Here is a 21,974-nt window from a genome sequence, read left to right as displayed (position 1 = left end):
TACTCTCAAGTCATTAAATAAAGAGCACTATGGCCATACAATATGTTATTACAATGTTCTTATAATGATTTTAAAATGTTATGTTACAACAAATGTATTATTACAGTGCAGTGATATGAATGCCACATGATGACTGAACTTTAATTACTGTTAATAGTATGTATGTATAAGTCTAACAGATCCCTTGATGTGAACTTCATGAGGTGTTTCATATGGCCATGGATGGAATCAATGGAAATTGCCACCAGTCATTCATCAATTGTATGGATTGAGGTAGGTATGGTGAGCTGATACTAGATCTATGCTTGGGGGGTAATACCTGGAGCCTTCAATGTCTGCTGTCATTTCCAGTGTTCTGCTGCTCCCTTGTGGCTATTTGCATGACATGCATAACATGCCCTCTCACAGAATGAGAGTGTTGAATGTGCATATGTCTTCATTGACTTTGACAAGAAACATAGCACGCCCATATGCATACATTTGTATTTTAAAAGCATTGCAATATACAGAAAATGATATGAATCATGTATTTCCACATTGTGGGGGACTTAGCCCCTTAGGACACTGTCACTAGCCAGCCACCACCAGGTACTCAACCCTGCACCTTAGAGCTGCCCTATACTCGTAGAGTCATTGAACACTGGTCACTTTAATAATGTTTACATACTCTTTTGCCCTTTTTATATATATATATATATATATATATATATATATATATATATATATATTCTGTATTCTAGTCAAGGCTCATCCTATATAACTACTGCTGCACACACCTTTTCTATTCATATACTGTCCATACTGTCTAGTCACACCAACTATTTGTATTCCGGACTCTCATTGCTCGCTCTGATATTTCTACATATCTTGTTTTCCTCCTTCTTTTTCCTTTTTAGATTATATTAGTTATTTTTTTATACTTTTAAAAAATATTATTATTATATATTTTATTGTTAGTTATTACTGCACTGCTGGAGCTAGGAACAGAAGAATTTCGCTGCACCCACGATAACATCTGCAAATCTGTGTATGCGACCAATACATTTTGATTTGATTTAATGATTTATATTTTTAAATAAGCTGTCAATCAACAGAACCTGACCTCTCAACAAAACAAAATCTGGAAGGGCATAACAAATCAAATCAAATCAAAGTTTATTTGTCACATGCGCCGAATACAACATATGTAGACCTTACTGTGAAATGCTTACTTACAAGCCCTTAACCAACAGTGGTCATTTGATTAATTGTTCAGCAGTCTTATGGCTTGGGGCTAGAAGCTGTTAAGGAGCCTTTTGGTCCTAGACTTGGCGCTCTGGTACCGCTTGCTGTGCGGTAGCAGAAAAAACTGTCTATGACTTGGTGTCTATGAGTCTCTGACAATCTTTTGGGCTTTCCTCTGACACCGCCTAGTATATAGGTCCTGGATGGCAAGAAGCTTGGCCCCAGTGATGTACTGGGCCGTTCGCACAACCCTCTGTAGCGCCTTACAGTCAGATGCCGAGCAGTTGCCATACCAGGCGTTGATGCAACCGGTCAGGATGCTCTTGATGGTGCAGCTGTAGAACTTTTTGAGGATCTGGGGACCCATGCCAAATCTTTTCAGTCTCCTGAGGAGGAAAATATGTTGTTGTGCCCTCTTAACGACTGTCTTGGTGTGTTTGGACCATGATAGTTCATTGGTAATGTGGACACCAAGGAACTTGAAACTCTCGACCCGCTCCACTACGGCCCCGTCGATGTTAATGGGGGCCTGTTCGGCCCGCCTTTTCCTGTAGTCCACGATCAGAGCCTTTGTCTTGCTCACATTGAGGGAGAGGTTTTTGTTCTGGCACCACACTACCAGGTCTCTGACTTCCTCCCTATAGGCTGTCTCATCGTTGTCGGTGATCAGGCCTACCACTGTTGTGTCGTCAGCAAACTTAATGATGGTGTTGGAGTCGTGTTTGGCCATACTGTTGTGGGTGAACAGGGAGTACAGGAGGGGACTAAGTACACAGCCCTGAGTGGCCCCAGTGTTGAGGATCAGCGTGGCAGATGTGTTGTTGCCTACCCTTACCACCTGGGGGCGGCCCTTCAGGAAGTCCAGGATCCAGTTGCAGAGGGAGGTGTTTAGTCTCAGGGTCCTTACCTTGTGGTAACAGCCATCATTCTATTGATATACCCAAAAAATGTAACACTTACATTTGTATTACATGATCTATTAAATACTTTAATTGTCTTATTAAATTGACTTCAACTCTGTTAGTTGTCGGTAATCTGCCACTGTGGCCGTGGTCACTGAGTTCAGGTCCATTCTGACGTTCAAGGTATTTCTTATAACTGACCCTATGTGGTCCTCCCCCCACTCCTCTCTTCATGATGTGGTGTGGGCGTGTGGCGTATCTCATCCACAACCTAATCTAGTAAAACAACCTACAGATTGAAACGGCTAGCACAGATAATCCACTGACAGTCCATCATCTATTTCATTTGCATTCCCTTTCAAGATTGTTTGAACAAAATCAGGTGTGTAATTGTCTGGTTTAGTCTGACACATGATTGCTGTTTTTGCCTCAGCTCTATAATTAGATGGTCATTTGATGTGTAAGTCTAGCCCTACTTGGCTGATGAAACCAATTTAGAAAACAGAAACAGTAGTTTAGGTTGATCCATAAAAAACAATGAACAGTTCAGTCAATGAAGAGGGTGGTTCGCACATAAGACAAACTGGTAAATATGATGTGGTACTTGGCTCTAATAAAGAGGGTATAGCCTACTAAAAGGTCTAGTCTAAGACTACAGAACAGAGCGCCACCCTTTGGTGGTGTTGAAGGACAGGCACAGTTGGCTTCTTGGTCTTCTAGGCAACCGTCGGTCTACTTCAGATTGACGAAAAATACCTAGAAATGTCCAGAGAAATACAAAACATCACTCTTCTTTACTGTTTGGATATGGATTTTCATTAGCTCAATTACGTGATAACGCCATAATAACAGAGCTAGACTATTCATTTCCAATGGAGCCCAAAGTGCCAGTTAACTATCAACGTTCCCCTGTCAGACAGGCTCGTGGTGTTTCTGAGCAGGGGTCCTGTCCAAGTGGTGGGGCTCTTCAGCCTTATAGTAGTCGATAAGTACTGTTACTATACAAGAGGCACACTCCACAGGTGCAGCTCGGGTAAAGCTATAACAACCACATTTTTATCAGCCAACTTACCTGTCAACTTTATTAAAGACTAACTGTCAGATAAATCAATGAAACCGGTCATTTAAGTATGAATCAGAAAATTCAACTCTGGTTCAAAAAGTGAAGAGTTTTTACTTATTTGTAATGGAATGTCTTCCTTCAATGGGATAGTTTATTTTAAAAGGGATAGTTCAGCGATGTTACATAATGATATTTGTTTACATACCTTGAAAGTAGTCTAGAGACAAAAAATGCTAAATGCTATGGCGAAAATGCTAATTAGCAGTAATACGCAGCATTCTAAAAAGTATGTTTTATTCTCGACAACTTCTATTCCGTTGCTACTACTGTTATGTAATTGGCAATTAGTTTTAGTTGCAGACATTGTCTTACATCAGATGGCATCACTCCCACACGACGATTGGCCCTCAACCCATCAGTGCAGGCAGAATCGACGCACTATCTGACGTAAGACTCTGAGTTTCAGGTGGAAATGTTACATATTGGCTCAATATTAAATGGTCTAATCGTTTGACATTGATAATAACCTCGTTATTTATTTGTCTTCTGATACTTGTATGTATTTCTGTCTTGGTGGGGGAGTAGTTTATTGAGTGTGATTATGAAATATGTCATCTTAGGCACAAATATTTCACTACCTTGGAGGGTGAATTTCAAGTTTCTACATATAGTGCTAAATGGAGGAGATGGGGAATTGATCCCAAAATTCTGAGGTTGGTAATTATTTGGACTGGCTCACTGTCCATACACTGCTTTCAAGGAAAGGAAAGAAATATCTAAATATATTAAATTGCTGAACTACCCCTTTAAGTTTGACTGCTATGTTAGAATATCTTGAATGAATACATTTGTTTTTTGAGTTGTTGAAATGGATCTTTGAAGACGTGCCCACAGTTTCATAGAAATTTGGTTGAAAAATGTGACTTTTAAATGATATTTTTTTTAATTAAAGCTGTTTCCATTCTTACAGTCTTATTGAAGGACAAAATGTACTTCAGGAATGAAAAGACTCCTCAGACTCAAGTCACATTCTTGATGTGTGGTGGAAAACATTCATCCTATCACTTGAATTTCACCCTTCTAGGAAGTGAAATATTTGTGCCTAAGATTACATATTTCGTCATTACATTCAATACACTAAAACTCCCCCACCAAGACGGAAAGACAAACAAGTAGCAGGAAAGATCAACAAGTTATGAGGTTAATATCAATGTCAAATGATTAGACCATTTAACATTGAGCCAACACTAAATCCATTGTTTTGGTCCTTGCTGTTTCCCAGAAAATTATGTTTCTCACCTGACCTTTATTTTATTAAGGCATAATATTATAATTTATGTTATGTGGTGGTATAATTTAGAGGTTTATATTTTCTGACCTTGTATTCAAAAGTAGGATGAACATTATTTGATGGCATATGAATAGGGCCAGGAGTTTTTCCTAACCCGGTGACATGACCAGGAAAACCTCCAGATTCTATTTATACGTAAGGTGGTCAGGAAAACTCATAGCTCTATATGAAACCTATAACCTAAAAGTACAGTGTCTTGCGAAAGTATTCACCCCCCTTGGCATTGTTCCTATTTTGTTGCCTTACAATAGGGGGGGGGGGGGGGGGGGGGGTGTATCATTTGATTTACACAACTACCACTTTGAAGATGCATAATATTTTTTCTTGTGAAACAAACAAGAAATAAGACAAAAAAACTGAAAACTTGAGCGTGCATAACTATTTCCCCCCCCAAAGTCAATACTTTGTAGAGTCACCATTTGCAGCAATTACAGCTGCAAGTATCTTGAGGTATGTCTCTATAAGCTTGGCACATCTAGCCACTGGGATTTTTGCAGATTCTTCAAGGTAAAACTGCTCCAGCTCCTTCAAGTTAGATGGGTTCCACTGGTGTACAGCAATCTTTAAGTCATACCACAGATTCTCAATTGGATTGAGGTCTGGGCTTTGACTAGGCCATTCCAAGACATTTAAAAGTTTCTCTGTAAACCACAGTGGTTTACAGAGAAACTTTTAAATGTCTTGGAAACCACTCGAGTGTTGCTTTAGCAGTATGCTTAGGGTCATTGTCCTGCTGGAAGCTGAACCTCCATCCCAGTCTCAAATCTCTGGAAGACTGAAACAGGTTTTCCTCAAGAATTTCCCTGTATTTAGCGTCATCCATCATTCCTTCAATTCAGACCAGTTTCCCAGTCCCTGCCAATGAAAAACATCCCCACAGCATGATGCTGACACCACCATGCTTCACTGTGGGGATAGTGTTCTTGGGGTGATGAGAGGTGTTGGGTTTGTGCCAGACAGCATTTTCCTTGATGGCCAAAAAGCTCAATTTTAGTCTCATCTGACCGGAGTACCTCCTTCCATATGTTTGGGGAGTCTCCCACATGCCTTTTGGCGAACACCAAATGTGTTTACTTATTTTTTTCTTTAAGCAATGGCTTTTTCTGGCCAGTCTTCCATAAATCCCAGCTCTGTAGAGTGTACTGCATAAAGTGGTCCTACGGACAGATACTTCAACCTCTGCTGTGGAGCTTTGCAGCTCCTTCAGGGTTATCTTTGGTATCTTTGTTGCCTCTCTGATTAATGCCCTCCTTGCCTGGTCTGTGAGTTTTGGTGGGCGGCCCTCTCTTGGCAGGTTTGTTGTGGTGCCATATTTTCTTTAAAAAAAAAAATTATGGATTTAAAGGTGCTCCGTGGGATGTTCAAAGTTTCTGATATTTTTTTATAACCCAACCCTGTTCTGTACTTCTCCACAACTTTGTCCCTGACCTGTTTGGAGAGCTCCTTGGTCTTCATGGTGCCACTTGCTTGGTGGTGCCCCTTGCTTAGTAGGTTGCAGACTCTGGGTCCTTTCAGAACAGGTGTAAATATACTGAGATCATGTGACAGATCATGTGACACTTAGATTGCACACAGGTGGACTTTATTTAATTAATTATGTGACTTCTGAAGTTAATTGGTTGCACCAGATCTTATTTAGGGGGTTCATAGCAAAGAGGGTGAATACATATGCACGCATCACATTTCAGTTTGTTGTTTTTTTAGAATTTTTTGAAACAAGTAATTTTTTTCATTTCACTTCACCAATTTGGACTATTTTGTGTATGTCCATTACATGGAATCCAAATAAAAATCAATTTAAATTACAGGTTGTAATGCAACTAAACACGAAAAGCGCCAAGGGGGATGAATGCTTTTGCAAGGCACTGTATATGTAAAAGATTGTTATCGTAATATGTTATTCTGATTATTATGTAGATATATTTCAGTCACATTACATATACAACACAGGAGGTTGGTGGTACCTTAATTGGGGAGGACGGGCTCGTGGTAATGGATGGGGCGGAATAAGTGGAATGGTATGAAACACATCTAACACATGGTTTCCATGTGTTTGATGCCATTCCATTTGCTCCGTTCCAACCATTATTATGAGCTGTCCTCCCCTCAGCAGCCTCCACTGATATACAAGTGGATTGATGGTAATTCAGTAGTTATGTAGAATGACAACTTATATAGACAGTCATATAATGAGGCCGCTTGTCTATCCATATGTCCTATAACACACTCATCATTTTGGTATTTTATTAGGATCCCCATTAGCTGTTGCGATAGCAGCAGCTACTCTTCCTGGGGTCCACACAAAACATGAAACATGACATAATACAAAACATTAATAGACAAGAACAGCACAAGGACAGAACTACATACATTTAAGATGTGACACATAGCCTCTATGCTGCACTTCTATTGTATTTTAGGCAATAGCTCTATCTGCAGAAGCGTGGTTTCTGTCCCTGTATTCTAACTGCATAATGTATATTGAAATGTAAGCTATTCATTTCACAACTAGTATTCATAGTACTATTCATAATAACAGTCATGGGGAAATAATTTTGATTGATTTATTGCATTTCTTTATCCATACAAAGTTCTGACAAGTATGTTTGAAGTTAAACCAAAAGTCATGATGGAGTATTACATTTAACGGTAATCACTTAAGCGAACAATATCTGAACATTTCTTGCATTTTGTCTCATCGTTTGATGATCTGGTAGCATTTCTCTGCCTAGCTATCTGGACCATTCCAAGAAAATAACTTATCAACTCCCCCCTCCACTATCTTCACCCCACCTCCGCCCCTCACCTCCACTTCCCTCCTTGTCTTCGGCCCTCCACCTCCTCCTCCCATTCCTCCACCTCCCTCCTCCTCATCCACCTCACCCCTCCTCCTCCCTTCTTATTCCTTATCAGCACTCTTGCGTAACCTCTAGACTTAAGAGCACTAACAACCCATGGGCTGTTTCCAGTCTCACACAGTCTAACCCAACACCATGGCTCTCTATGAGTCTAAGAACCAGCTCTGGGACCTGGACATCAATGTGATCCAGCCAGAGGGGAAAGGTCCAGATCCAGCCACAGATGGAAACAGCGGTACCAAGCCATTCAGGGACGCGTTCGAAGGTTTTATCCAGCCCTGTCTGGCAGAGCTGCTGGGTTCATCTCTGTTTATCTTTGTGGGGTGTCTGTCTGTGATCGAGAACACGGAGGGCACCGGGAGGCTGCAGCCGGCCCTGGCACACGGCCTGGCCCTGGGCATTGTCATCGCCGTGCTGGGGGAGATCAGGTAAGGCTGGGGAGCCCCTCTGGTGGTGGATGGTGAGAGGCTGGAAGGTGATAACCTGGTCCTAGATCTGTTTGTGCTGTACAGCCAACTTTTCTGGCCATGACATGGTATAGGTTTTGGGACTAGCTGGGAAGTTGATGCTCAGGTTTTCAAATGTTAGCAGAGCAACAGAAGAGTCTGTTCCTAGGCTTTCAACATGCAGTATGTTGATGTGTAACAGATTGCAAAAAAGCATTGCAAAAACGAAGAATTGTAATGGATCTGTTGATCAGCATTGACTTGAAGTTTTATGACTGTGCTTTCAAAGTAGCCTACAATAGATCATTAAAATGCACAACAGAATTTTAAAATCACACTTGTACCATTTTGATGAGGCAATCTACATCAGCATTTTTTCTTATTATGGTTTTATTGTTGCTACATGCCTCTATATTTAAAATAGTTTGTTTTGTTTTCTAAAGGATGTGCCTCATATAAAAACTATTGTGAACTGTTTAAAATAAAATAACTTAATTCAAATGTATTAGGGTAATTCAATTCTTCCATGTCTCTCTCTTCAACCCAGCAGTGTCTGTGTCTGTGTTTCTGATCGGGGGTCTCAACATCATACTGCTGGTCCCCTACATACTGGCTCAGCTGTGTGGAGGGATGATAGGGGCAGGACTAGCCAAGGTGGGTACTCTGTAGCCTACTAAAATGTGGGTTGCACTGTTTCTACTACTACTAACTTGGTATTTAATAGGATTTTAATTATAATTGTTCTTATTTATTGACATTGAAAACATGTACATTTATTTAACTTAATTATTTGGTAACAATATGTACTTTCTAGTACGAACATTCAAGAATTCAATATACAGTATTTGGTAACTACCTGGCACCAAATCGGTAGGCCTACTGTCATAAAGACTATGTAAACGTCAGGAAAATATCAGCTAGATATTTCACACTTTCAGAGGTTTGATCGTCCCATAATACACAACACTTGTACATCCCACACTTATCCTAACAGTATGATCATCCTCATCCTATCAACACTTCAGATAGGGATCATGACAATAATCTCTTTCTACACCTACCCTGCTCTTCTCTTGGCTGCTATCAGGACAGTAAAACGATAAAGCAATTGACGTCCATGAGGGTTGAGTGACCAGGCAGTCACCCACTCTACTCTATTGGCAGTCATTTACATGTACAGTATCCTTAGAGCTGAACAAGATGAGTTGAGTCTGTGTTTCACCACCTTGTAAAGTCAAGAGCTCATTGGCCATTACCCTGCAAGCACATTTGGTTCCTTGGAAGTTGTGTGAACATACGTTTTTGGTTTCCCATTGGTTCTTGGAACGAAGCCATATGTTTCCTGACCGGTAAAAATGTAGGTTTTTTAAATGTTCTGAGAACAGAAGTTTTTTTAAACTGCTTTGTTGGTTAAGGGCTTGTAAGTAAGCATTTCACTGTAAGATCTACACCTGTTGTATTCGGCGCATGTGACAAATCCAATTTGATTTGATTTGATTTGTTCTGGGAATGTTAATTTTTAGGTTTCAGGGAGGTACTGAGGATGTTTTACTATGGTTCCCTGAAAGTTTTCAGACGCCTCACAAGTCCTCAACTGGCAGCTTCATTAAATAGTACCCGCAAAACACCAGTTTCAACATCAGCAGTGAAGAGGCGACTCCGGGATGCTGGCCTTCTAGGCAGAGTTCCTCTGTCCAGTGTCTGCGTTCTTTTGCCCATCTTAATATTTTATTTTTATTGGCCAGTCTGAGATATGGCTTTTTCTTTGCATCTCTGCCTAGAAGACCAGCATCCCGGAGTCGCCTCTTCACTGTTGACTTTGAGACTGGTGTTTTGCGGGTACTATTTAATGAAGCTGCCAGTTGAGGACTTGTGAGGAATCTGTTTCTCAAACTAGACACTCTAATGTACTTGTCCTCTTGCTCAGTTGTGCACCGGGGCCTCCCACTCCTCTTTCTATTCAGGTTAGAGCCAGTTTGTGCTGTTCTGTGAAGGGAGGTACACAGCGTTGTACGAGATCTTCAGTTTCTTGGCAATTTCTCACATGGAATATCCTTCATTTCTCAGAACAAGAATAGACTGACGAGTTTCAGAAGAAAGTTCTTTGTTTCTATCCATTTTGATCCTGTAATAGAACCCACAAATGCTTACGCTTCAGATACTCAACTAGTCTAAAGAAGGCCAGTTGTATTGCTTCTTTAATCAGAACAACAGTTTTCAGCTGTGCTAACATAATTGCAAAAGGTTTTTCTAATGATCAATTAGCCTTTTAAAATCATAAACTTGGATAAGCTAACACAACGTGCCATTGGAACACAGGAGTGATGGTTGCTGATAATGGGCCTCTGCATGCCTACGTACTGTAGATATTCCATAAAAAATCTGCCGTTTCCAGCTACAATAGTCATTTACAACATGAACAATGTCTACACTGTATTTCTGATCAATTTGATGTTATTTTAATGGACAAAAAATGTACTTTTCTTTCTTTTTTGACCCAAAACTTTTGAACGGTAGTGTATATGTTCAGTACAAAAGTTTGGACACACCTACTCATTCCAGGGTTTTTCTTTATTTGTACTATTTTCTACACTGTAGAATAATAGTGAAGACATCAAAACTATGAAATAATACATATGGAATAATGTAGGAACCAAAAAAAGTGTTAAACAAATCAAAATATATTTTACATTTTATATTTTTCAAAGTAGCCACCCTTTGCCTTGATAACAGCTTTGAAAACTCTAGGGATTCTCTCAACCAGCTTCATGAGGTAGTCACCTGGAATGCATTTCAATTAACAGGTGTGCCTTGTTTAAAGTTAATTTGTGGAATTTCTTTCCTTCTTAATGCGTTTGAGCCAATCAGTTGTGTTGTGACATGATAGGATTGGTATACAGAAGATAGCCCTATTTGGTAAAATACCAAGTTCATATTATGGCAAGAACAGCTCAAATAAGCAAAGAGAAACGACGGTCCATCGTTACTTTAAGACATGAAGGTCAGTCAATCCAAAATATTTCAAGAACTTTGACAGTTTCTTCAAGTGCAGTCGCAAAAACCATCAAGTGCTATGATGAAACTGGCTCTCATGTGGACCTCACAGGAAAGGAAGACCCAGAGTTACCTCTGCTGCAGAGGATAAGTTCATTAGAGTTAGCTGCATCTCAGATTGCAGCCCAAATAAATGCTTCACAGGGTTCAAGTAACACATCTCAACATCAACGGTTCAGAGGAGACGGAGTGAATCAGGCCTTCATGGTCAAATTGCTGCAAAGAAACCACTACTAAAGGACACTTATAAGAAGAAGAGACTTGATTGGGCCAAGAAACACGAGCAATGGACATTAGACCGGTGGAAATCTGTCCTTTGGTCTGATGAGTCAAAATTTTTGATTTTTGGTTCCAACCGCTGTGTCCTTGTGAGACGCAGAGTAGGTGAACGGATGACCTCTGCATGTGTGGTACCCACTGTGAAGCATGGAGGAGGTGTGATGGTGTGGGGCCGCGTTGCTGGGGGTTTGCGCTTAGTGGGACTATCATTTGTTTTTCAACAGGACAATGATCCAACACACCTCCAGGCTGTGTAAGGGCTATTTGACCAAAAAGGAGAGTGAAGGAGTGCTGCATCAGATGACCTGGCCTCCACAATCACCCGACCTCAACCCAATTGAGATGGTTTGGGATGAATTGGACCGCTGAGTGAAGGAAAAGCAGCCAGCAAGTGCTCAGCATATGTGGCAACTCCTTCAAGACTGGTGGAAAAGCATTCCAGGTGAAGCTGGTTGAGAGAATGCCAAGAGTGGGCAAAGCTGTCATCAAGGCAAAGGGTGGCTACTTTGAAGAATATAAAATGTATTTTGATATGTTTAACACTTTTTTGGTTACTACGTGATTCCATATGTTATTTCATAGTTTGATTGTCTTCACTAGTATTCTACAACGTAGAAAATAGTAAAAATAAAGACAAACCCTTGAATGAGTAGGTGTGTCCAAACTTTTGGCTAGCACTGTATATTATTTTTATCACACTTGAAAAGACAAACTCTGAACAGATGTAGAATATGACCAGTGGAAAGTAGCAGTCGATAAGCAAATGTTAAATAATGTTCCTCTGTATCTGGACCTATACTTTTCTCCCTACATATCCTATATTCATATCAGTAATATCTCCTTCTCCAGGTGATTTCCCCATCCATGAACTATGCCAAAGTTTCAGGGGCAGCATTCAACACAGTGCAGGCAGACACCCAGATAGTACCAGCCACGGTGGCAGAGGTGATCATGACTCTGTTCCTGACGATGGTGGTGTGTATGGGGGCCGTGAATGGACGCACCCGCAGCCTGTTGGCCCCTCTCTGCATCGGGCTGACCGTGACCGCAGACATCCTGGCTGGGTGAGGACCCATGGGGTAGAAGGTATGGTGTAAGAGCGGTCGTGGAGTGGATTGATGTAAGGTGTGTGGGTAAGGGATGGGAGAAAGCGGTGGGTGGGGTGGTCGTGGAGTGGATTGATGTAAGGTGTGTGGGTAAGGGATGGCAGAAAGCGGTGGGTGGGGTGGTCGTGGAGTGGATTGATGTAAGGTGTGTGGGTAAGGGATGGGAGAAAGACTGTACATTCTGCAGAACAACTTTTCAGATACAATCAAATCAAATGTTATTAGTCACATGCGCCGAAAACAACAGGAAAATAACAGACCTTACAGTGAAATGCTTACTTACGAGCCCCTAACCAACAATGCAGTTAAAAAAAATACAGATAAGAATAAGAGATAAAAGTAACAAGTAATTAAAGAGCAGCAGTGAAATAACAATAGTGAGACTATATACAGGCGGGTAGCGATACAGAGTTAATGTGCCGGGGCACCGGTTATTTGAGGTAGTATGTACATGTAGGTAGAGTTATTAAATTGACTATGCATAGATGACAACAGAGAATAGCAGTGGTGTAAAGAGGGGGGGGGGGGGGGGGGGGGCACTGAAAATAGTCTGAGTAGCCATTTAACTAGATGTTCAGGAGTCTTATGACTTTGGGGTAAAAGCTGTTTAGAAGCCTCTTGGAACAAGACTTGGCGCTCCGGTACCGCTTGCCGTGCGGTAGCAGAGAGAACAGTCTATGACTAGGGTGGCTGGAGTCGTTGACAATTGTTAGCGCCTTCCTCTGACACCGCTTGGTATAGAGGTCCTGGATGGCAGGAAGCTTGGCCCCAGTGATGTACTGGGACGTTCGCACTACCCTCTGTAGTGCCTTGCGGTCGGAGGCCGAGCATTTGCCATACCAGGCAGTGATGCAACAAGTCAGGATGCTCTCGATGGTGCAGCTGTAGAACCTTTTGAGGATCTGAGGACCCATGACAATGCTTTTCAGTCTCCTAAGGGGGAATAGGTTTTGTCGTGACCGCTTCACGACTGTCTTGGTGTGCTTGGACCATGTTAGTTTGTTGGTGAAGTGGACACCAAGGAACTTGAAGCTCTCAACCTGCTCCACTGCAGCCCCGTCAATGAGAGTGCTCGGTCCTCTTTTTCCTGTAGTCCACAATCATCTCCTTTGTCTTGATGTTTGATGTAATGGCCTACCTTTGTACAGTATAGTTAACTACTACTGAGATAAATACCTGTACACTACCAATAAAACACAATGTACACCACAATACACTCCTTACTGTGTACCGTAAGACACCACATGCTCTATCATTCATTCATGCATCGCTTTTATATCACATCCTCTACAGGGGAGCAGTGTCTGGGGCATGTATGAACCCAGCTCGTGCCTTTGGCCCGGCCGTGGTGGCCAACTACTGGAGCTACCACTGGATCTACTGGGTGGGACCCATGTCTGGAGCCCTGCTAACCGCCAGCTTCATACGGTACTGTACAGCTCTGATCTTCTGGGGCCTGGATACCTGGCTGTTTACATCATTGTCCTGTTTGGATTGAAACAGAAACCGACTGGAGCCCAAGCTACTATTGAAACACTTTGGTTGGGAAAGCAGCCTTAATCTTTGTCCTTGAAATGACCATTAATACTAAAATAATGACCCAACTGGAGCTCCATAGATTAGAATGGAATATATTTACTATTGAATGGAAGTTGCCTACACTAGCTGCAAGTGTGGGATTAGAAGCCTTGTCTGCCCATAAATTCTTGCAAATCAGCAAGAGAATCTAGCACCACCATATCGGGGGATATGTTGTCTTGTGCGATAAAGCACTGTATCGTAACATGGCTGTTAGACAGGGCTGTTTGTCCTCAACTTGATAAACATGAACTGTCCCTCTAAAATCAATGGCTAGCTATGTGATGGAAAGTTACTCTTACAATGGGTGCTTTTATACAATTCTTAAGTCTGGGAGAGTCATTAACCTAGTTTTAACAATGTGTGGATTTAACACCTTTTTATCTTGATTTTCCTTGTTAAAGTCTTGTGTTGTCTAAGACATATTTTGTGGAATTATTTACATTCATGTTAAAAAAAACGAAAGAAACAATGTGTGGAAGCAACAACTTGTCGAGTGATGTTACATTCAACAATTGTGTACTATTTTGATGGTGTGTTTTTTCTATTTCCAGATTACTGCTTGGGGATGAGAAAACCAGAGTTCTCTTGATGTGATACAGATGTAGGTTTCCAGTTCAAGTCCATAAAAATGTAAATTTCCAAAATCCACATAAATTCTAACAGTATTTTTGTGTTACTATTTCCATGTCTCTTAGTTTAAAATAATCTTACCAATGTAACTTTATTATATACCGGTATATATAGATTATCTATTGTCCATAAATGTAATCTATTTTATTCAATGCCATTTGTATAAACTAATTTTTGTACATTAAATATTGCATTGCATATTTCTTTCTATGATTGATCCCTTTGACATAGTAGAAGTGACTTCTGGCCCATAGTCTGTGTTTTATACCGCCACCTTTTGGTTATGTGGTGAACTACAGCCTTGCATTGGTCTGACTCTCACTGTACTGTGATACAACCTTCCATATGCGTCATGCCTTTTCACTGATTATCTGCACACAGACATCCAAAAACTAGCCACAGTAGATAACATTGAATTTGACACAGTAATTGCTATCTTGACTGAAAGTCTAGCAGCATCTGTCATGATATGAGTGTCTCAGCCATAGAAATATAATTACTAGAAAGGACATAACCCCTCAGACAACCGGTCCTCCCATTATGGCCTCATTTACTTGAACGTGGACCTCTCTTCTAGTAATTATATTTATATGGCAGACACTCATTTGAGACAGTAGTATGTGAACGTTCAAAAAATGTTGCAGTGAAGATTCAAGAAATGAAGTATAAATGTGTACAGCAGAGGCGTCGTCGTCATGTCCATTTATTGATTTGTACGTTGGAAATATAGAAGATACTGTTTCTTTCATACGGAATTAATACAAATTAATTATTAAATTAATTCATTAATTCCATTAGTGCCCCCTCAAGAATAAGTACATACATGATGCCTGTAAGCATAGTAACAGTCTGATTTTGCCACATTCTACACATTTACAATGTCAATTTATCACCTGTTATTTACTGATGGATGTGTCTACCATTTAGGACAAATAATAAGATATTATGCTAAAGTGTAAAAAGCCAGTTTCATGTTTCACTGGATTGTCTTTTACTCCCTTCAGAGAATAACAGGAGCAGACTTTGCACTGGTGCAGAGACTTCGTCAAACTGTCTAGTTTTAATGCCTCCACGTTCTTATCTAGCTGGGACTGGCTAACATCAATGATCTATGCATGATTAATACAAGCAGGTTAACCAAGATGAAACTGTTTTGCTTGACCTGTAAATCTAGAACATTATGTCTGGTAGTAGGCTGCTGTATTAACAAACTAACAAAACATTTAGTTTATTTAAATAGTAAAAACATATCATAATCATATTGACATATGCTCTATGCTGAAAATGTTGTTTTCAAATCAGTGCCAACAAAATATCTGTCTGCTGGACGATTACTATACTTTCATACTGTGAACTGGTTGTCTGTTGTACTGTGTTCACTAGAGTAAACTGACTTGGATTAATCATAACATGGATATCAGTGTCAAAGAGTCCATCGTTGGTCAATGGAGCAATTCAATTTTATGCTCTCTCTCTCGCTCTCTTTCTCTCTCCACTCTCTATCTCGCCCTATCGTTCTTTGAACTTACCAAAGTTCAAGTGACTAGCAACGCAAACAGGTAGATATTTGGACACACACCTGCGGACATTATTGCTAGTGCTGCACTATCTCTAGATACAAAGACTCCTCTCTCTCATCTATTTTCTCTCCAAACTCCTCCATTCTCTCTCTCTCTCTCTCTCTCTCTCTCTCTCTCTCTCTCTCTCTCTCTCTCCTCTATTCTTGCTCTTTCTCCTCTATTCTCACTCTATCTCTCCAAACTCCTTTCCACTATGACAGAAGGGACAATGGAACTGGGTGACATTGGGACATCCCTGATGGCATCAGACTCTAAGAAAGCACCGGTCAAGCCTCCCAACAAGTTTGAGCGCCTGGTCCAGCCGTGTCTGGCTGAGCTGGTGGGGACCATGTTCTTTGTGTTCATCGGCTGTGTGTCGGTCATAGAGAACGTGGAGGCAGCAGGGAGGCTGCAGCCAGCCCTGGTCCATGGTCTGGCTGTAGCAGTCATGGTGGCTTGCATGGCAGAGATCAGGTCTGTGTGTTTATATACAGTGTATTGATACCCTGTCTCACTGTACTCACTGTACTGTGTTGTTTTAGATAAAAGTGTCTGCAAAGTGTCTCATATTACATCATTACAGTGTTGTACTTTGGTCTCCTTTTGAGATTAACGTTAATCGTTTGTTTTCAATAGAGCATTTATATTTTGCATGAACAGTATGTTGTGTGCTTTAATATGAGTGGAATAAATGCATTTGAGTGCAATGCATGCCCATTATTCCATTATATTTGCAATGTTCTATATTGCTACAACGTTCTATATTGCTACAATTTTGGGGTCAAAATACTGAACACACACGGAGTGGAAACACATAAGTCACGTATTCTTTTTGTGGTGATTATGTGTTTCTTCGTCATGTGCAGAGTTCAAAAACAGTCTTTCACAGATAAAGGTAATAGACCTAAGGTTGTAAAACCATTCTCATTCCAGTGAGTGCCATTCAACTTATAAACAGTGGCCATTGTGGTGTAATGTGTTATGATTTCACAGATGCACCTGACACATACATATCCCAAGTTTATAAAGCAACTGTGACCCCATTCATATTGTTATACCTAATAATTGAGTGAACATATTAACAATGTCTAATCAATATCTAAAGCCAATCTCCTTGAACTGATACAAAGGTGAAAGTGTGAAGGTGAGTAATGTTAAACTGTGAAATATACTGTGTAAAACCCAACCCTCCTGGGCTATCTGACCATTCTTCTGCTATTTCTCTCTGACCTTCACAGCGGCTCCCATTTTAACCCACCGTTTACCATTGCTATCTACCTGTGTGGAGGCATGAAGCTGAATATGGTGGGGCCCTACCTCATCAGTCAGCTCATAGGGGGTGTGCTAGGTGCTTCTATGTCAAAGGTGAGGGTTAATGTCACGTTCGTTATACGAATCGGACCAAGGCGCAGCGTGGTATGCGTACATTCTTTATTATAATAAGAATGAACACTGAACAAACTAACCAAAATAACAAAACGACACGTGAAGCTATACAAAATGAGTGCTGACAGGCAACTACACATAGACAAGAACCCACGAACACCAAAGGGAAAATGGCTACCTAAATATGATCCCCAATCAGAGACAACGATAAACAGCTGCCTCTGATTGGGAACCATATCAGGCCACCATAGACATACAAATCACCTAGACCTACAAAAACCCTAGACATACAAAAAAACCTAGACAATACAAAAACTAACGTACCCACCCTAGTCACACCCTGACCTAACCAAAATATAAAGAAAACAGAGATATCTCAGGTCAGGGCGTGACAGTTAAACCTGATATCAGTGGTCATTCAATGCACATGTATGACTAACAGTATCTGTGGAGGTAGAATTGTGTCATGCACCTTGAAATTATTTTAAATGCAGAAAGAAAATATCAATTGGATTGAGTCAAATCAAAACTAATGCAAAAAAACTATAAAATGAATGTTTACAACTACAGTGATTAGATATGCAGACAACAGACATGACCCCAGTTTAGCTCGTCAGACAATGCATTGGGGTTGGTAGTAGCATAATGACATCACTGCCAGTAAAAGTAAATGAACCTGAATCCATTGTTCCTCAGCTGATGACCACAACAGAGAACTACTCCAAGGCCCAGGGGGCAGCGTTTGCCCTGCTGCAATCACAAGATCAGCTGTGGGGGGCTCTGTTTGGGGAGATAGCCATGACCTGCCTGGTCACCATGGTGGTGCTGCTGGGGGCGGTCAACGCCAAGAGTAGCAGCCCCATGGTGCCCTTCATGGTGGGCTGTACTGTCATCATCAACATCCTGGCTGGGTGAGATACTGAGTGGAATTTTTCACTTGTACTGTAACTAGGCCCAAAGTTTTTCCTGGCTACTTGACCTGGTCAGTTCTCGCTATAGGGTTATTAGGGCCTAGAGGTTTTCCTGGCTACTTGACCTGGTCAGTTCTCGCTATAGGGTTATTAGGGCCTAGAGGTTTTCCTGGCTACTTGACCTGGTCAGTTCTTGCTATAGGGTTATTAGGGCCTAGGGGTTTTCCTGGCTACTTGACCTGGTCAGTTCTTGCTATAGGGTTATTAGGGCCTAGAGGTTTTCCTAGCTACTTGACCTGGTCAGTTCTTGCTATAGGGTTATTAGGGCCTAGAGGTTTTCCTGGCTACTTGACCTGGTCAGTTCTTGCTATAGGGTTATTAGGGCCTAAAGGTTTTCCTGGCTACTTGACCTGGCCAGTTCTTGCTATAGGGTTATTAGGGCCTAGAGGTTTTCCTGGCTACTTGACCTGGCCAGTTCTTGCTATAGGGTTATTAGGGCCTAGAGGTTTTCCTGGCTACTTGACCTGGTCAGTTCTTGCTATAGGGTTATTAGGGCCTAGAGGTTTTCCTGGCTACTTGACCTGGTCAGTTCTTGCTATAGGGTTATTAGGGCCTAGAGGTTTTCCTGACTACTTGACCTGGTCAGTTCTTGCTATAGGGTTATTAGGGCCTAGAGGTTTTCCTGACTACTTGACCTGGCCAGTTCTTGCTATAGGGTTATTAGGGCCTAGAGGTTTTCCTGACTACTTGACCTGGTCAGTTCTTGCTATAGGGTTATTAGGGCCTAGAGGTTTTCCTGACTACTTGACCTGGCCAGTTCTTGCTATAGGGTTATTAGGGCCTAGAGGTTTTCCTGACTACTTGACCTGGTCAGTTCTTGCTATAGGGTTATTAGGGCCTAGAGGTTTTCCTGGCTACTTGACCTGGTCAGTTCTTGCTATAGGGTTATTAGGGCCTAGAGGTTTTCCTGACTACTTGACCTGGCCAGTTCTTGCTATAGGGTTATTAGGGCCTAGAGGTTTTCCTGACTACTTGACCTGGTCAGTTCTTGCTATAGGGTTATTAGGGCCTAGAGGTTTTCCTGGCTACTTGACCTGGTCAGTTCTTGCTATAGGGTTATTAGGGCCTAGAGGTTTTCCTGGCTACTTGACCTGGTCAGTTCTTGCTATAGGGTTATTAGGGCCTAGAGGTTTTCCTGGCTACTTGACCTGGTCAGTTCTTGCTATAGGGTTATTAGGGCCTAGAGGTTTTCCTGGGCCTGGTACAAGTCATTCCCAGAAAAGGATTTGTTCTCTTAATAATTAGCCTGGATAGAGAAGGTTTGGAAAAAGTTTATTTGAAGGTTTGTTTATTAACTATTCAGAAACCACTATTATATAATTTGTTACCTATTAAATAGAGTTTGTTATAAATTATTTACATGGATATAACATGCATTATTATACACTGTTTAAACAAATGATATGCTGATTTATAAAATGTTAACTAATAATGAACAAAGAAATAATGGAAGATAAACAAATGTTCAAGTAGAGTTGTTATCAACGATTACATCCACAACTGAAGATATGGAACAGCCACTGCTAAAATGTGCATTATTGTGACATAAAGATTAGATAAGCATCTTAGATAGGTAGTGCAGATAACACGCTCATTACATTGCAATTATGACCTTCTGGGCATTTTTAAGGAAGGTATTTACTGTTCCCACACTACACCATGATCATGGCAAAACATGAAATACTTGTTATCTCAACATTTAGTTTCATAGCATCATGGGTAGAGATACAGCACATGGTTGTTTTGATGGACATGGTTCTGCTGCATACCTGGAGACAATCATGTTTTCTACTATCATGGTTCTGAAACTCTTTGTTGTTATTATTTCTTCAGTGGAGATGTGTCTGGAACCTGTCTGAACCCGGCCAGAGCCCTGGGTCCTGCTATAGTGGCCAACTACTGGACCTACCACTGGGTTTACTGGGTAGGACCTATCACTGGTGGACTGGTGGCTGCTGCACTGGTTAGGTGAGGATAGACTACACACAGAGATCCTACTAAATGACTTCTAATATGTCATTCTATGAGGCTACGTCCCAGACAGAATAGTCTGGTTCAGTAGCTATACTGTAAGAATGTGTTCGAGATTGTGCAGGATGATGCATGGAGAAACTGAAGTACTCGCACACCATTTCACTGTATGTGTTTTCTCATGTTCCTCAATGTGTAGTCTCTTTATTACTGATGTGAAAGCGAGCATACTGAATGAAGATCTATAATGTCACAATAAAGCATCATCTTCAGAACCTCTTATGCTATCTGTTTTTTTCAGACTACTGCTTGGAGACCGGAAGACACGTATTCTCATGAAGTAATACCATATATCGAGTTGACAGGTCTGAGATTACCATTGTTGTTACATACAGTACCAGTCAAAAGTTTGGACACACCTACTCATTCAAGGATTTGTCTTTATTTTTACTATTTTCTACATTGTAGACTAATAGTGAAGACATCTAAACTATGAAATAACATATGGAATCATGTAGTAACCAAAAAAGTGTTAAACATATCAAAATATATTTAATATTTTAGAATCTTCAAAGTAGCCACCCTTTGCCCACTCTTGGCATTCTCTCAACCAGCTTCACCTGGAATGCTTTTCCCGCATATGCTGAGAACTTGTTGGCTGTTTTTCCTTCACTCTGCGGTCCAACTCTTCCCAAACCATCTCAATTGGGTTGAGGTCGGGTGATTGTGGATGCCAGGTCATCTGATGCAGCACTCCATCACTCTCCTTCTTGGTCAAATAGCCCTTACACAGCCTGGAGGTGTGTTGGGTCATTGTCCTGTTGAAAAACAAATGATAGTCCTACTAAGCGCTAACCAGATGGGATGGCGAATCGCTGCAGAATGCTGTGGTAGCCATGCTGGTTAAGTGTGCCTTGAAATCTAAATAAATCATTGACAGTCTAAATAAATCATTGACAGTGTCACCAGCAAAGCACCCCCACACCATCACACCTCCTCCATGATTTACGGTGGGAGCCACACATGCAGAGATAATTCATTCACCTACTCTGTGTCTCACAAAGACATGGCGGTTGGAACCATAAATCTCAAATTTGGACTCATCAGACCAAAGGACAGATTTCCACTGGTCTAATGTCCATTGCTCATGTTTCTTGGCCCAATAAAGTTTCTTCTTATTATTGGTGTCCTTTAGTAGTGGTTTCTTTGCAGCAATTTGACCATGAAGGCCTGATTCACACTGTCTCCTCTGAACAGTTGATGTTGAGATGTGTCTGTTACTTGAACTCTGTGAAGCATTTATTTGGGCTGCAATCTGAGGTGCAGTTAATTCTAATGAATTTATCCTCTGCAGCAGAGGTAACTCTGGGTCTTCCTTTCCTGTGGCGGTCCTCATGAGAGCCAGTTTCATCTTAGCGCTTGATGTTTTTTTCATCCTGCACTTGAAGAAACTTTCACAGTTCTTGAAATTTTCCGGATTGACTGACCTTCATGTCTTAAAGTAATGACAGACAGTCCTTTCTCTTTGCTTATTTGAGCTGTTCTTGCCATAATATGGACTTGGTGTTTTACCAAATAGGGCTATCTTCTGTA

At 41.1% G+C, this 21,974-nt stretch overlaps 1 protein-coding gene and 1 pseudogene across 1 annotated transcript; both read left to right on the top strand.

Moving 5' to 3' along the window:
- Positions 1–7,533: 7,533 nt before the first annotated feature.
- On the top strand, positions 7,534–14,458 carry LOC120044081 (annotated as a pseudogene).
- A 1,618-nt stretch (positions 14,459–16,076) lies between these two features.
- LOC120041289 (aquaporin-8-like) lies at positions 16,077–20,822 on the top strand. Its single transcript, XM_038986225.1, has 5 exons — positions 16,077–16,527; positions 17,292–17,418; positions 18,136–18,350; positions 20,244–20,378; positions 20,683–20,822. Exons 1-5 carry the CDS (start codon positions 16,268–16,270, stop codon positions 20,723–20,725), a joined length of 780 nt encoding a protein of 259 aa, XP_038842153.1. The 5' UTR covers positions 16,077–16,267; the 3' UTR covers positions 20,726–20,822.
- Positions 20,823–21,974: the final 1,152 nt, after the last annotated feature.

This window comes from Salvelinus namaycush, chromosome 3 (assembly GCF_016432855.1).
Source record: "Salvelinus namaycush isolate Seneca chromosome 3, SaNama_1.0, whole genome shotgun sequence".
NCBI lineage: Eukaryota > Metazoa > Chordata > Actinopteri > Salmoniformes > Salmonidae > Salvelinus > Salvelinus namaycush.
This window is presented reverse-complemented; position numbering and strand designations above follow the sequence as displayed.